Source organism: Homalodisca vitripennis, chromosome 2, assembly GCF_021130785.1.
Source record: "Homalodisca vitripennis isolate AUS2020 chromosome 2, UT_GWSS_2.1, whole genome shotgun sequence".
NCBI classification, from domain to species: Eukaryota; Metazoa; Arthropoda; class Insecta; order Hemiptera; family Cicadellidae; genus Homalodisca; species Homalodisca vitripennis.
The window spans coordinates 53,982,501-53,999,866 of record NC_060208.1 but is presented as its reverse complement, the minus strand read 5'-3'; the positions used below and the strand labels follow the sequence as shown (position 1 = coordinate 53,999,866).

The window sequence follows — 17,366 nt, the reverse complement described above, 5'->3', positions numbered from 1 at the left end:
TCACAATGGCTGCCTGATACACCTGAATAGGGTTCTCAAGCCAGTTAAATTGCCATTAGTTGAAAAGGTTGAAGAGTAGTTTTATTTAAGCCTATATAAGCAACGTTTACGCCCACTTCGCTCTAGGGCAGTTAATAATTGATTTAATGATCATACAATACGTGATGACCTGCACAACTACCAGATCTGATACCAGTGGAAAACATTTGGGATTGTCTTGAGGAATGTATTATAAAAAAACAGAATTAGTCAAAACAAGTCTCATTCCTGAAATTAAATATCATCAGCTGTTTATTACGAAAGCTAATTATTGAACACGATTATAGGCTGTGGCTTTAAATTAAGTCATCAGCTGTTTATTAAAATTGCGTATTGTAGGGAATGATTAGATGTAATGTTTCTGAGAACATATTTAATTTATATACACATAAATTTTCTTGTTTGTGTTTAACATCTGTTGTAACAAAAGAAACTGTTTCAACAAACATTTGGTGATATTTAATTTCAAGAAGAATTTCAAAGAAACATTTTTGGCCAATTTTAAATGATTGCCAGGGAAATGATTTATTTTGTTGCGTAAAATATTACATAATTTCTTTATTTTACTATATTAAACCATATCCGAATTTTTGTATCCTATGCTATAAAGTGATTAACTTAAATAAGATTAGCTATTTAGATTTTCATATGAAACGGGCTCGTTCTAAATACTGCGAATGTTTGTGCAATTAATACATAAAATAGTAGATTTTATTATAACAATTAAAACTGTTATTATTTTTGTAAATATTTTATACGGTGTAAGGTTTTGTGGAATTTAAACTAACGATTTTAACAGGTTTAAAGACATTGTCTTTTTACTAGTGACAGGTCTGTATACGTGCGTTTAAAACTTCCACTTTGTAGTTGTAACGGTTACTTATGAAAAATACCATATACTATCACTAACAGGTAGATAGATACACAATTAACCACTTTATAATATGCATTTGGAGGGGCTTTTATCTTTATTTATATATGTTTATTTTCAAAAATTTGGAAACGTATATTGGAATCACTTTGTGTATACGGGAGCGAGGATTATAATGTCAATAGGGTTATTGCAAACAGTTGTTTCTTTTAAATCCAGCTAATGGTTATGCAGAAGTGGTAACGGCAATCGTGGATCTCAACAGGTGGTAATTACTATTCTGTTTGCCACAGCTCACTTCTATTGGTGGGATGTCTGCAATTAAACAACACTCGCCCACAGTTTATTGAAGAACGGTTTGGTAGTTTTTGCTCATAGCGTTTAACTTGTACAGAGATGGATGGTCTGGAACACTGTATAATAAAACATGAATCCATCTTTAGAATCTATAGAATCAAAAAATTCTAGTCCTTCAGGTTCTAAGGAGTAAAATACATTCAAATTTAGCTGGAAGTTGTATTATCTTATGTCTATTTGTAGCGTAGGCAAATAATAAATCGCTAAAACGCCTACAAACCTAAAACTGGTTAAAAATTAAATGTCTCAACTTTCAGTTTTCTAAAGCTGCGCATATGACAAAACAAGATAATGACAGACCACATGTCGCGTAACCAGCTTAACTGAAGTTGAATATAAAATTTCAAGTTATTATATTTCAATTATCTTACAGCCAGGCAGACAATCAGAAAGAAAAGAAATTGTTCTATCCGCCAGACATACAGAAGAAAATATTTTCCATTTCCCTGAGTGGTTGGCTTTAATGGTCCGTAGCCAGATACTATGGAAGTTCATTCACCATCATCAATCTTAATCATGTATATGTAGAAATTAAATTTTATGTAGCATTAAAATCTACAGATGAAATTGTTCTCGACTTATTCCGTACATAGTAGTTCATCATTATAAACGATGTTGCCTTTATAAAGATAAATACAAAGTTTTAAGTCCATACTTAAGTTCGTTCTCGATATATCCTGCGGAAAGATGCAGAAAGAAGGAAGAGGAATTTTGCCAGTCCTTTATGTGATTGCAGGTCTATAGTTGAATTTATTCTAGAGATATCCTTCAGAGTTATAAGTTTTGCCAACATCTAGAAAAAAACATGGATCGACTTGCACATTATCAAATTTGACATGTGTTAAATAAAATTATGATTATTAAATGAAGCTTCATAAAAATTTTACGATCTGTAGATCAAATCATTCTTGAGATATTCTGCGGACAATTAAGCTACACTAGCGGCCAGCCACATCTCATACAGGAATATGTACCATCATCGGACTTGATGTTGGCTATAAAGAAATTAAGCTTCATGCAAAATTCCAAGACTGTAATTCGGTTATTTCTCAAGGAATCGTGCGGACAGTGGTAGACGGACGGAATAGAAATTGTACCAGCCCCCACAGTAATAGGATTCGCTAAGTTCAGCAAAAAGTAAAATTAGCATTTACTTAGCAAGCAAGCATTACCGAAACATATATATACAGTTCATAAAACTTTACTCGTTGACTTCTTTCTAATCAAGTCAGTTATGAGACGTTTTAGAGACACGGAATAGAAATTGTACCAGCCCCCACAGTGATAGGATTCGCTAAGTTCAGCAAAAAGTAAAATTAGCATTTACTTAGCAAGCAAGCATTACCGAAACATATGTATACAGTTCATAAAACTTTACTCGTTGACTTCTTTCTAATCAAGTCAGTTATGAGACGTTTTAGAGACACGGAATAGAAATTGTACCAGCCCCCACAGTGATAGGATTCGCTAAGTTCAGCAAAAAGTAAAATTAGCATTTACTTAGCAAGCAAGCATTACCGAAACATATGTATACAGTTCATAAAACTTTACTCGTTGACTTCTTTCTAATCAAGTCAGTTATGAGACGTTTTTAGAGACACGGAATAGAAATTGTACCAGCCCCCACAGTGATAGGATTCGCTAAGTTCAGCAAAAAGTAAAATTAGCATTTACTTAGCAAGCAAGCATTACCGAAACATATGTATACAGTTCATAAAACTTTACTCGTTGACTTCTTTCTAATCAAGTCAGTTATGAGACGTTTTAGAGACACGGAATAGAAATTGTACCAGCCCCCACAGTGATAGGATTCGCTAAGTTCAGCAAAAAGTAAAATTAGCATTTACTTAGCAAGCAAGCATTACCGAAACATATGTATACAGTACATAAAACTTTACTCGTTGACTTCTTTCTAATCAAGTCAGTTATGAGACGTTTTAGAGACACGTAGCTTAAGATGCTCATTTTTTGGAACTCATATTTTCTTATTTTAAAAGCAGTTAGATTTTTATTATTCATAGTGTGATTCCTTTCTAGGTGAAGTTAGTAATCAATTGTTAAAGGCATCAATTTAAAAAAAGACATGCGCATCAACATAACATAAACCATAAACCAACACGGGGTATCACAAACTTACGTTTGGGCACTCAATAGTTTCTTAGAAAGGAAGACGATTTGTATCTCCCATTCTCATACCTCCACAGTCAGTGAAGATATGGAAATATTTTCTGAAAAATTCTGTTATGAAGGTGGTTAAAGTAGACGGATCTATGTGAAATGTACCAAACAGGTTGTTGCGGGCGAATTATTCATATTTTGTGTTGCAGTGTTTGGAGACACAATTATTCTATTAAACTCACCTGCAGTATCTATACAAGTAAAAGTAGAGAAGGTTGAACTTGTGACCCTTCTTCATGTATCTTAAAAATCCGTAGGTCACCAGTATCCCTGACATGAGGAAGAATATCTCCACAGCCAACTGGGTGTTCTCTATGGGAGCCATGGCGAGGTCATCCATTTTCTGGAACATAAGAAACTATTATTATATCACCCACTAAGCAATGCTTGATACCCAAAAGGATACTGGTACAATTAAAATACTATTAGTTTCAAAACTTCTTCATAATGTAATGGAACAAGGAACTGAAGATCCTTAAAATTACAATCCAAGGCAAAAGCCCAAGATTTTCTCCTGAGCTATTCATAGGAATAACCAAACCAAACAAGTAGTGCAGGTTTACTCAGCAATTGAACCGATGGAGGTAGAAGAACAAGTAAAGTTGAGTGGAGCTTTGAAGATTGGAAATTTGAATACTTGCAATAGAGAAAAAAGAGATGAAGCAAAGCCGTGTGGTCCGTTCCTAAACCCATGGCTGGCCGATATATGGTTATGTTTATGGTTGTGCCTGCGTCAGTATAGCAAACTCTAACCGCTAGATCGCATGAGCACAATCGTTTCCTGTTGTTTTGCCACTCTTGAAATGACAGAGCCCGCCGGTGCTATTTCCCCTCCACTCCAAGTACCGGGAAATAGTTATCTGCCGCACATATTCATCTCCCTTAATCCTCCTGATCACTAGATCTGGGCTGTGGCAGTTTCTAAAGTAGTAGGATATACTAATTCATGTTTTGCATTCTTTATTTTAGAAATTCACAACAAATATTTTTATGGTCAATACATCAAGTATTTGGTATTGCTGTCTTCATAACATTCAGAAGTTTATTTTCGTGACAATATTTATTGGAATACACTTGTTTTGTTATATATTAATTTTATGAGGTTGAACGTACCAACGTAACATTTGTAAAGAAATACCTCAAGTATTGTAATAGTATTACCTTTGGCAAAACAATACAGGGTAGGAAATGTTTTTGTTTTTAGAACTTTAAAAATGGAACATGAGTAAACATATAAGTAAACCACTATTTTCCCAAATTGTTAATGGCCGTCAACTTTAAAGCGTAAGAGTTGTCGAAAAATACCAAAACTTATTACACGTAACTTATAACGTAATAATAATCTATCTATATATATAAAATGAAAGTCGTGTTAGTTACATATTTTTAAGTCAAGAAAGAACGCTGATCGATTTGGCTGAAAATTGGTAGGGATGGTAGCTCTTTACTCTCTACCTATCCCTCTTTTCCTCGCTACTTTTCCCCTTGCCCTCCCTACCCCTACCGCCTCCCTTTTAAAGTGCCATTTAAGCCTTCCGCTTCTACTAACCTAAGGATCCCTTTCTGGCTCCCTTGCCCTAAGCTAAGAAAGGCGGATAAGAACAAAGGAATACTTTTTATCCCGTTTTCCCGATTCAGGATTCCGCCCACTGGTCTCTAAAAGTAACAGAAATACCCGTAAGAAATGCATTGCAGCAAACATATGGTTATTAAGTGAAAGTGCCTTTTCAAATTTAATCAGCTGTTCTTTGTAAACATGTATTATGCGACCAAAAGCAAACATATGTTTATATCATTTAATTATATTTTACATTTCTTTACACTTATAGTTTGAAAGCATAGGAGTAAGCTTAAGAGAAAACAGCATAATTTTTGTTTCAACTGTTTCTGGCCAATCACTGTTAAACATAGACGTTTACTATCAGATAATCCAATTCAATAATTTTAATTTTTTACATTGAAGCATTATCTCTGCATCTCCAGTCAGATTTACATTATTTGCTAATCATCATTGCGGACATTGCTTTTCCATCGAACCAATCTAACGTATGGTACAAATACAGACAGGAATAATAGTTGGCAGAAGATATTTTACATCAACTTGTGTCCATTCAAGAAAATCCCAATCTTGAAATGAATTAGGAGATACATAATGAGGGCTCTTTTGCTTTTGATTGAAGACATGTGACTTCTCATTATGCGGGTAGTTAGTTTATTAGTCAGGGTTAGGAATGCCAGTGCCAAATTGTGAAATGAATGACGATTAATCGAGAATTGGAACGGAAAAACGTAAATATGATCACAGAATAGATTTAGAAGTTCAAAACGAATGTACCCCTGATGAAATTCCCCAACAAATGGAAGTTTATGATCAATTAATGAAGGCAACTGATGATGGAAAATGGTGGTTTTATTTCCTGGTGCCTGGTGGAAACTGGTAAGCCATTCCTATGTCAGTAATTTTAGCCACGTTCGTTGCAAGATCCAACACTGCGGTTGCAGTTGTTCTTATGGATAGCAGCAACATTACTAAAAGGATGTCGTACGACAATTCTGCTTAAATTGCCGTTAAATCTGGAATATATTGAAAAACCAACATGCAATATGGCAACTCGCTATGGGCCAAAGTTTTATCAGAATCGAAGGATCATCCTCTGGGACGAATGCACAATCCGCGCATAAACGTGCTTGGAAGCACTTAACGAACATTGCAAGAATGTCTACGTAATGACTCGAGATGGTGTTGGAGGCTCAATGATTTTACTGCCTGGCGATTTTCCGCCAAACATTGTGAGGTGGGGGGGGGTGGGGTTGGGGGGGGTAGGGCAGTCATTCCGATCGACTGCAGCCGACGAGTGAAACGCTTGGCCTCAACTATCGACTCTATGTTAAGAAACTTTCAGCTGACAAAAACCATGGGGGGGAGAGTTGCATGTATGAACGATTTACATCTGCTGAAGATTTTCTCCGAGCAATTGCTGACTATCGGTAATCGATACAGATTACCTAGTCGACGAATGAGCGGATTGTTTTTTCATTGATCCTCCGAATTTCGATAACTTTGTCTATCGAAAGACGAACTCATTAACTAAGTCATTCCCCTATAAAAAAGAAAAAAAAAAAACACAAAAAAAAATAAAAAAAAACTAAATATATAAAAAAAAAGTGAATGCTAAACTGAGGACATAAAAAAAAAAAAAAAAAGAAAAGATAAAAAAAAAAATAAAAAACCAAAATAAAAAAACAAAAACAGATGAAAAAAATAAAAACAAAAAAAAAAAAAACAAAAAAAAAAAAATAAAAAAAAAAAAAAAAATTCAAAAAAAAAAAAAAAAAACAAAATAATGAAAACAAAAAAATAAAAAACAAAAAAAAAATACCAATAAAAAAAAAAAAATTAAAAAAGACAAAAAAAAAAAAACAAAAAAATATAAAAAAAAAAAAAGCAAAAAAAAAAAAAAACAATCATTACTAACCTCAAAAAATAATGAAATGGTTGAGTGAGCGAGCAACTTTGGTAGCTAAGAATAAAGATGTGTAGATGACTTAAACTACTTAATTCAGAATGAGATCATTGGTACACTGCATTATATAAAAATCTATTGGACTGTGTAGGCAAAGGAAGTGATGCCACCAAGTATCCATTGAAGTTTTTTAAACTCCTTGGATGTACCTGGTTACCAAGCACAATTTACAACTAAAGTTTGGTAGTTGTAATTCATGCTTAAAAATTAAACCAGCAAAATGTGCAACGGGAACACATTTGGTGGTAAGTAAATTGATGAACAATTTTATTTAACGCCACCAATATCAAAGTGAAATTCAAAGGTGAGGGAAGTTGTCATTCCGAGTATTCCGATGATCCAACCAACTTGCCATTTCAATTTTAAACAATTTTCTGATCCGTCTTGCTTCGCCATGACTTGTAAATAAGGTCACAAGGCAATCCGTTTTAAAAGTTTGTGGTCTTAATCTCGAACATCATTGTTTTTCCATGGTCCATTATATGTGGCATGTTCACAGGTCGGAAGGACCTTCCGCGTTTATTTTTTTCGCGCCTAATAAAAAATACAAAAATGGTTTATCCACAAGGTGCTACAATAAATGGCAAATAAAAGAATCATTGAATAATCTAGAATTTTGGTTATTTACAATTATCCTAATTTAAAAAGTACAAAATGTGCTCATGTGATATTGCCGTTAAGGCGGAACAAAGTTCGCTGGGTCAGCTAGTGTGTATTAAAACACTGCAGTATTATGTCTTTATTGGTAGATAACTGAATTCAAACGGCGCAGTGTTGAATAATATACAATAATGGTTGACTTGCGCACAAGCGGTGACACAGGAGCACAGACAACCGTTAACAAGTTGTTTTTTTTTTTGCTAAAGGTGAAATGTTTTAATGTTGATAATAATATTGTCGTGGCTGCAATTCAAGACGAACCATTCTCATCGACCTCTAGCTCTGGACTAAAAACATCTCCTCACCCTGACGAAACTATTCGACTAATTCCTTCAAATAGAATCGTGAGGTATCATAGGTTACCTCGCGGCTCAAACCAACTTAAAATGTTCCTTTGATACTTTTAAGGCTTTGTAATTATAGATTTTCCAATTTGTCATGTTTCACACAGTATACAATTTTTTATTTTATTCGCATCAAATCAACATTTTTGTTACATAATTTATTTTAAAAAGATAATGTTTAAAAAAAGTTTATAACTTTTAGAACTGAAGTGAGTGAGTCACAAACTGGTACTACACAGTCAGGGTGATGTATCTAAATGGATACCTGCTATGTGAGGGTTTAATTCTGTGTGTCTGCATATCATAGTTATAATGAAGCAACCAATATGCAATAGTTCGACAAATGATTAAGCAGAATTCTCACTTTCGTTTGAACTCTAATGAAAAAATAAAAAAATGCGTAAATAGGTGTACTTTTAAAAATTAAATATTATTATAGATATTTTCCTCGATTCAGAGCTTTATTACGTTTGAAGAATTATCAGCAAAAATATCGATGATGACGTGTTTATAATTTCATATTCGATGAACTGGGGATAATTCCTTGGAAATGTCTACATTCTTTAGCAAACCTAGCGTGCTTTTTAATCGTCTTTAGGTAAGGTAATGAAATACTTCTTTGATATTGAGTTATCTGTAAGAGCACTTGCGAAGGACAAATGCTATGGAAGATGACGTGGATGTACGGGTTACTATGGATACATCATTATAAACTAGTCGAATGTGCTACAATAACCACTGAATTGTCAATTTACCTAAATAAATACAATGTATAAAATGAAATGAAATGAATTATATCTTAAACGTCTGTATAAATTAATAACATTACAACATATAATCATGTACCGACATTAGAACAGCCGGGATAGTAGTAGACTACGTCAACCGCAGTCAGTGAGTTAGTTAATAAGCGGGGGTTTCGATTGTGGGCTAATAAGTCGTCATTGGCAGTTTGAAATTTAAAATATAATCTAACTCAATTTTATTGTAATATTTCTAATGTCTGCGCTCTAAATATTAAATATTAGAAATGTCATATAAGTAGAGGGACAATGTTTTGACATTGAAACAAATATTATATGACGAAATTGACATATATGAAGGTAGTTCGCTGGTTGGTATATATTTCTCTACTTATATTAGTAAAGTTTTGAAGTCCAAACCCAATCCAGGTGTAGGTCCAGAAATTAATGAGTCACTGAGGATTTATTATGATACGGGAATAGAAAGAACTGGTTACTGTAACCTTTATAACCCAATATTAGCGTTAGAAATGAAACAAATTCCTTGCTGTAAATGATGTTAAAACTCTACAGGTATCACCTTGAAATACAGCAAATGCCAGTTCTTGTCATTTTGTGGAAATTTCGTGTTCCAGTTTTTTGCAGCACATATCAGGGATAAGTACCCTAATGTCCTTCCAGAACAAATTGTAGGTAAGAGGCAATGATTAGCAAAGTTTACTTTTGTAAGATTTTTTTCCTTTAAATATTTGATTGGGAGCTGAAAGTATGATTAATGTACAATCAAGGAGGACAGAGTAGAACGTGTATTATTATCGCCACAAGCTATGCTGGTAGAATTCGCATCGGAGTACCACAGCATTGAAAATTAAAATAATATCTTTTTATCTGCTTTATCCATATGAAATGTTCTACATAAGAACTTAGGATATGGAAACGAAAGTGAAAGGTTTTCTATCCAGAAAACCTATAGTTTAAGAAAAATGGGGAATTGAATTGTCACACTATTTCAATAAAAAAATTCCAAGAGTTTGGATTGAAAAAAAAAAAAAACAATTAGATGAGAGAAGTTAAACGTTTAATAGTTCCACAAAAAGTTCTATCTAGCTCGTTTAATCTAGACCTGGTTTTAATAATTCTCGTCAAATTCTTCTAAATATTTTTATAAATCACAATCACATATTAAAGAAGAAACCGTATTTGTACCTTTATTTGACAGATAATTCTGACACTTGAGAGACAGATCTTTACTTAAAAAAGAACTATATTCTAGTAACCTTATTTTGTAGGATCTTTTATCAATATCAATAACACTTCATTTTTAAACCTAAAAGCACATTAAACTACGTGTTATTAGAAAATAGTTTTTTTCACATTTCTACAGTTTTCAGTTTTAACGTTTGAGAAATAGTTTATTTTCGCTTATGGAATTTTTTGTTTCATGATACAAATTTTAGTAAACACTTTGAGATATTTTGAATACCTTCTACACAATGTACCGGCAAATGTACTCGTATCAGTTTGATAAGCATACCAAGGTGTAAAACCCTTTTTAGCTTCAACATTATTACATTGTATAAGGTTTGGTAATACAGTATGTATGTAGGTGGTTAGCAGTTCAAGTGTTAAACGTTTTACGCTTTTTAACGATAACATAAAAGAATAGTCAAAGTGAAAGTAGAATTACTTACTGCTATTTAATCTAAATTTACTTCTTAATTTGATATATTCTGATATATCAAGTGTTATAAACTCTGGAGGCCCCACTTTCGGAGAGGTGCGAATAATGATGATGTACGCTGCGATGATAGAGAGAAATTTCAGTTATGAATATTAAAAGCTAGTATAAAATTATTGCGTACATCTTGTAATATCGTATCTTCTGCTGATATATCGACACACACACACACACACACACACACACACACACACACACAACACACACACACACACACACACACACACACACACACACACACACACACACACACACACACACACACACACACACACACACACACACACACACACACACACACACACACACACACACACGTTGTTGATAAGTTTTCTGTGCAAAAACAAAGCAGCAATACCATTGCATTCAGCTTAATTGTTTCTTTTATGTTTTATTTGTCTTAAATGGGTTGTTACTACAAATCTTACATGAGCACAAAAGACGCTTAATGAAGTAGTTAATATAAATTTGGATTTACACACCAGGTAGCAGTGCTCCAGAATATGCGTCGCATAACATGCTTCGCAGTTTCCAAGCTATGTGTGATATGTCAAGGACGACCTAGAATAATATGATTTATCCGAAAAGCTACCTTGACTTAAATACTGTCATAGTACTAAATTTACTTGCGAACGTGCCAAGAAGACAACTGTTTTCCCAGATCCTTCTTCCTCCCACTGGCGTATCCTTGACATCCTGTTGATATAAAAGACATCAACTGAAGTACCATCGGTCTTGTTTATGTAGAAATGAAATTTAATCTAAAATTCCAACTCCATACCTCAATTTGTTCGCGAGATATGCCCTGAACGATAAGTATCGTTAATACACATTTATATACCATGGATGGATATGTACCATAATTAAACCCGATACTGTCTATTAGAAATGTATACAAAATTGTTAGTCTACAGCACAGTTCGTTCTCGAAATTTTGTGCGGAAGACAAGCAGACAAATAAATAGACATGAAGACACGAGAAGCAGTTTTCCAGCCTACAGAGTGGGAATAAAATGCACAAAATTCAAAGTCTAGCTTATTCCTTCCTTGATAAATCTTGCAGAAAGATTAGCTTCGCTAATTCTCAGCCAAATCCCACGAAGAAACATGTACCATCATTAAACTAGGTGTTGCCTCGAAATGGAGCTTCATACTTGTCTATACCTTAATAATTTTTAGATATCGTGCAGATAACATACAGACAGACTGACAGGTATAAATTGTTCTAACCTCCAATAAGCTACAAAAAATCTATTTATTTTTCTTTGGTAAATTGTAAGATTAAATTATTATATCAAGGATATACTTATTATATGTGTCAGTATAAAGATAATGGTTTTATGCGTTGTGTATTTGCGTATTTCACATACAGCCATGTGCAACTTGGAATGTTTTAAGCCTTTTGCGTTCTCATAAACGGGCATGAACGCGTTTATGACTGATCGCTCTGAAATCAAAAACGAAAAAAGCAATAACAGTGTTTGAAGTGTTTGTGAATGGATGTTAAAAATGATGAAAACAATAGTTAGATGTAAACAATGGTTCTATGACACACTTTGTTTACACATGTAAGCGACGTAATACAATAAACCCGTTCTTATATAAGCTTTGTTGTGATTATACGCATACGCAGGATAGTTGCAGCCTCTTGCAAGGACACTGCCGTCAATGCACCGGTTGGCATTCCGTACAGCAGTTCCTATTCTCAATCTCACAAGTAATTACTGCGCAAATTGAATTATGTAAATCTACAAGGAGTAATAAGGTATGATACGCCACAACAGGTGGCATGCAGTTAAATTTGCATGTTTCAAGTTTATAACTAGTTTTATTTTCTAGATGTTGTGCCTATAGATAGATGGGTATTCTAAAAAGGCCAAAACGTGTTTAAAATTCGCACAGAAAATATCTCGGTTAATTTCGTTAATAACTGTGAATATAGTTTCAATATAACGGCCGTTTAAATTGAAAACTTCACAACTGCCTTATTTATAAACTTATAAAAAAAGGAATAATTGTTTGGAAGAATTTCTTAGTCATTTTGTTATAAATAATATTTTTGTATATTGAACGGTTTACACGAAAATTCCATAAGAATTTTTCAGCCCCCAAGAACTGGCGAAAAAATAATGAAATAATATTTAATTTTGGTAAGATTTTGATATTATAAATACCCACGGTTACGTTCAATGGCCAGCTTGGTAGGCCACCACATTTCGTTCCAATGTGGCAGCCGTTCAAATAAAAACAAACTCACAACTCCGATGTTTATATGGCCTAGAGAGAAATTGTTTGTGTACAAACATAAAAGGAATCCTGTATTTATAAAATAAATCATATTATAATTTCAGATGTCACAAAATCTACCTACTTCTTCCAACTGAGCCGGATGGCTTGTTTTGTAAAAGGAGCAATGCGTTAAAATGGTTTATTTCAGGAGTCAAGCAGCTAACGTTTTAAGGTGGGGAATCGTCACTATGTTAGGTTAATGAGCGTTACCCAATAATATAGCAATTTGCACTATAGCATATATACTATTCATCTGGGCATCTGCAAGATGCAGGGGTATTTATCGAGCTGTTGAGAACATAATGGCGGCTTTTGATAATACGGCATCTGACAGAATCGATCAATCCACCATAACTCCAAAACTTGATTGACACTGGTTTTGATGTAATAATCAGACTAATTTATCATATTAGTGGGACGAATGAAATAGTACACATTATGTACATTATAAACAATAAACATTTCAAATTTCGTTTTACGATGGGTCCTTCTTATTCATGTAATAGCTATTTAAACAACAGAATTCCGACCTTACATTACTTGTTATTTTTTAGTATAAATTGCTATTAACGCAAAACATGTAAAAATACGATTAATACCAAAGAAATATTTAAGTCTCCTGGTAATTATGGGATGACATTTGATATTGATATTGTATATGGTACGTAGTAACCATTGTTGTTCCTGTGTCGTATATGCTTTTGATGATAAAAACACTTATTAATACACTCGATCGACAGTTTCGATTAATTTATTATATTTTAAACATTTTACCGGTTGATAAAATATCTCCAAAAAATGTAATGGAACAAATAAAAAATTCCATTTTGAATACTTTTTTTGGCAGTCGGATGTTGCCTCCAAGAATGCTGCTTTTCCACAACAAGGCCAGAATAATTCATTGATAATGGGGAGACGGCGAAGCGCAATAATTGATAAATATAAGGATTGTGTGTGCTGTGTGTGTGTGTGTGTGTGTGTGTGTGTGTGTGTGTGTGTGTGTGTGTGTGTGTGTGTGTGTGTGTGTGTGTGTGTGTGTGTGTGTGTGTGTGTGTGTGTGTGTGTGTGTGTGTGTGTGTGTGTGTGCTGTGTGCTTGTTCACATTTTGGATCTATAGTTATACACAGTTATAGGTCGGGAGCTTCCAATGCTGAAATTATTCACTAAAGAAAAACTACCTGTACTCGAAATAAATAGGTGAGATATGTTATAAATTACTGTCGTTTAGAAAAGCTTCCACATCTAGTATAATCTAAGTAATATAGAGTATACAATACAATACAATACAATATACTTTATTGCCAGAAACAATTTTAACATTGCATAGCATGCGTCACATAATAATAATTGTATATTAATTTAAATAATGAAATGTCTTATGCTAACGATTTAATTTTTAAAATATTGTAAACAATATCGATTTTAGTTAACCAATAAAAGTTGTCAAGCAGTAAAATTAATATATAATAAAAATAACTTTGGATGTCAGCGCCCCTGTACTACCGCACATTGGAGCTAGTGAGATGGTCCATGAATTCACCAACTGTATAAAAAGAATGAGACACTAAAAAGTGTCGCAATGTAATTTTGAACCGATTTAGATCATTTATTGATTTTATTTCTTCAGGCAGCCCATTTAGAAACTTTATGCCGGCTTGAGAAGGAAATTGCTCGTATCTTCTCAATCTATGCTGAGCAGGTCTGACATTTTCTCGATACCTCGTATCGTAGTTGTGAATGTCACGACCTCGAACCATTTGGCTCTTAAACCGACAATGTACAGTAGTCTCCAGTATATACAAACATGGCAATGTTAGTATTTTGAGCTCCCTAAATGAATTTCTACACGACTCTCTAAAGTTTAATTTAGCAATAATTCTAATAGCTCTCTTCTGTAAGACAAAAAGTCTGTGGAAGTCGCCATTGGAACAGCCACCCCACAATATAATACCGTAGGATAAATGTGGGTGGACCAAACCGTAATATGCAATTTTCATTATTTGATCTGAACAGTATTCGGCAAGACCTCTCAAAAGATAAATATTACTTGATAGTTTCGCACAAACACTGTCCACATGGTTCCTCCAAGTCAACCCTCTATCGAGGTATTTTCCCAGGAGTTTCGTACAGTCAACTTCATCCAGGACCTTGTCGTCCAACATCACAGTAGGTCTGTACTGAAATGGTGCAGTGCTTCCACCAAAAACCATGTAATTTGTTTTCGAACAATTAAGTTTCAAGTTTATGTTTTCAAAGTATTGTGTACATACATTTAATTCTTCGTAAGCTTGAATTTCAACTTGAAATTTTGATTTGCATGTGAAAGAGAGAGTCGTGTCATCTGCATATTGGACTATGTGTCCTTTATGAATCTTTGAATTCAAATTGTTTACGTACACCAGGAACAAAACTGGTCCGAGGATGGATCCCTGAGGGACCCCATATCTAAGACTGGTTGTACGTGAAAATGAATTTTGAACTGATACTTGTTGTTTTCTATCGGAGAGGTATGACTGAAGCCACTTTAGCGGCAAACCTCTAATACCGTTACTGTGCAATTTGTTGAGTAGAATGGTGTGATCCACACAATCGAAAGCCTTAGTCAAGTCAAGGAAAACGCTGAGCGTTACTATTTTCTTGTCCAAGCTATCAACAATCAGCTCAATTAAGGGCGTGATTGCATCGATTGTGGATTTACCTCGCCTAAAGCCAAACTGATTTGGAGATAATATATTATTTTTCTCAAAAAAATTTAGCATCCTACTTAAGAAAAGTTTTTCAAAAACCTTACTTAGCACTGGTAGGATTGAGATTGGCCGATAATTATTTACTTTCAACGGATCATGTTTCTTAAAAATTGGAATTACTACAGCTCTTTTCAGTGCCGTAGGAAACATGCCTTCTTGGAAAGATGTATTGATTATCATTGTCAGTGGTTTCAGCAGAGGCATGTAACATTGCTTGAAAAGTCATGTCGACACGCCATTTACGTCAGTTGACTTCGACACCCTTAGAGAACGCATCACGCCAGCCACTTCCTCCTCTGTTACAGGAGTTAACGCCATTGACATGACGGGACTTGGTGTTTGACTCGTTTCAAAAGAACAGCTAGTAACAGTATCTGCTGATTCAAAAGATCAGTATCTGCTGATTAAGCGCGACGCGGCGTTTAGGGTCCACAAAAAACCAATAAAGATTTTCTAAAGGTTTATCTACACTTCAATATTTGATTGCTCTCTCAGACATATATGACCAGACCCTCAAAAATTTTATTCTGGAGCACTGAAGGTGCTGCCGCACTCCACGCTGGAAGTCGGCGTGTAGATTATATAATATATATATCCCGGTAGAGCAAGTACTTTAGGTGATTCAATATTAATTGAAATGAAAGTAAGCTATTATGATAATACAAATTGATCTCACACACACACACACACACACACACACACACACACAGAGACACAGAGAGAGAGAGAGAGAGAGAGAGAGAGAGAGAGAGAGAGAGAGAGAGAGAGAGAGAGAGAGAGAGAGAGAGAGAGAGAGAGAGAGAGAGAGAGAGAGAGAGAGAGAGAGAGAGAGAGAGAGAGAGAGAGAGAGAGAGAGAGAGAGAGAGAGAGAGAGAGAGAGGAGAGAGAGAGAGAGAGAGAGAGAGAGAGAGAGAGAGAGAGAGAGAGAGAGAGAGAGAGAGAGAGAGAGAGAGAGAGAGAGAGAGAGAGAGAGAGAGAGAGAGAGAGAGAGAGAGAGAGAGAGAGAGAGAGAGAGAGAGAGAGAGAGAGAGAGAGAGAGAGAGAGAGAGAGAGAGAGAGAGAGAGAGAGAGAGAGAGAGAGAGAGAGAGAGAGAGAGAGAGAGAGAGAGAGAGAGAGAGAGAGAGAGAGAGAGAGAGAGAGAGAGAGAGAGAGAGAGAGAGAGAGAGAGAGAGAGAGAGAGAGAGAGAGAGAGAGAGAGAGAGAGAGAGAGAGAGAGAGAGAGAGAGAGAGAGAGAGAGAGAGAGAGAGAGAGAGAGAGAGAGAGAGAGAGAGAGAGAGAGAGAGAGAGAGAGAGAGAGAGAGAGAGAGAGAGAGAGAGAGAGAGAGAGACGCACGCACGCACGCACGCACGCACGCACGCACGCACGCACGCACGCACGCACGCACGCACGCACGCACGCACGCACGCACACACGTATAGTGATGTTGGAGGAGACTGAGATCGAAGAAGTCTACTCGACTAAATTCCTTGGAATACACCTTGATCGAGGACTTTGATCAGAGACGGTCGGCCGCAAACGAAATTGAACAAACACCGATTTTGACGGGTTTGTTTTAAGATTGAGCTCATTGAAATGTTGAATTAAGTTGTTGAGCTCAGTGAATGTTGTCATTTCAAGTTGTGTGTTTGATTTTTCTTTGAAACAGAGAGTCGTGTCATCGGCATACTGGACTATTCGTCCTTGGTGCAAAGATGAGCCAGCATCGTTGACATACAATAGGAAGAGTAGCGGACTGAGAATGGAGCCCTGATGAACACCACAACCCAGCTCACCCCCCTCCGACCGTACGTCAGAAATTTTTACGAATTGTGTTCTATTACTGAGATACGATTCAAGCCACAAGAGTGGCACTCCTCGTATCCCGTAATACTCC

General features: G+C 35.2%; 1 protein-coding gene across 1 annotated transcript in view; it reads right to left on the bottom strand.

The window, feature by feature from the left end:
- The window catches only part of LOC124355628 (nose resistant to fluoxetine protein 6-like), a 53,629-nt gene that overhangs the window by 21,491 nt on the left and 14,772 nt on the right, over positions 1 to 17,366 (bottom strand). Inside the window, exon 5 of the mRNA XM_046806789.1 lies at positions 3,628 to 3,788. Coding sequence (XP_046662745.1) covers positions 3,628 to 3,788 — 161 coding nt within the window. The remainder of the gene's footprint in view (positions 1 to 3,627; positions 3,789 to 17,366) is intronic.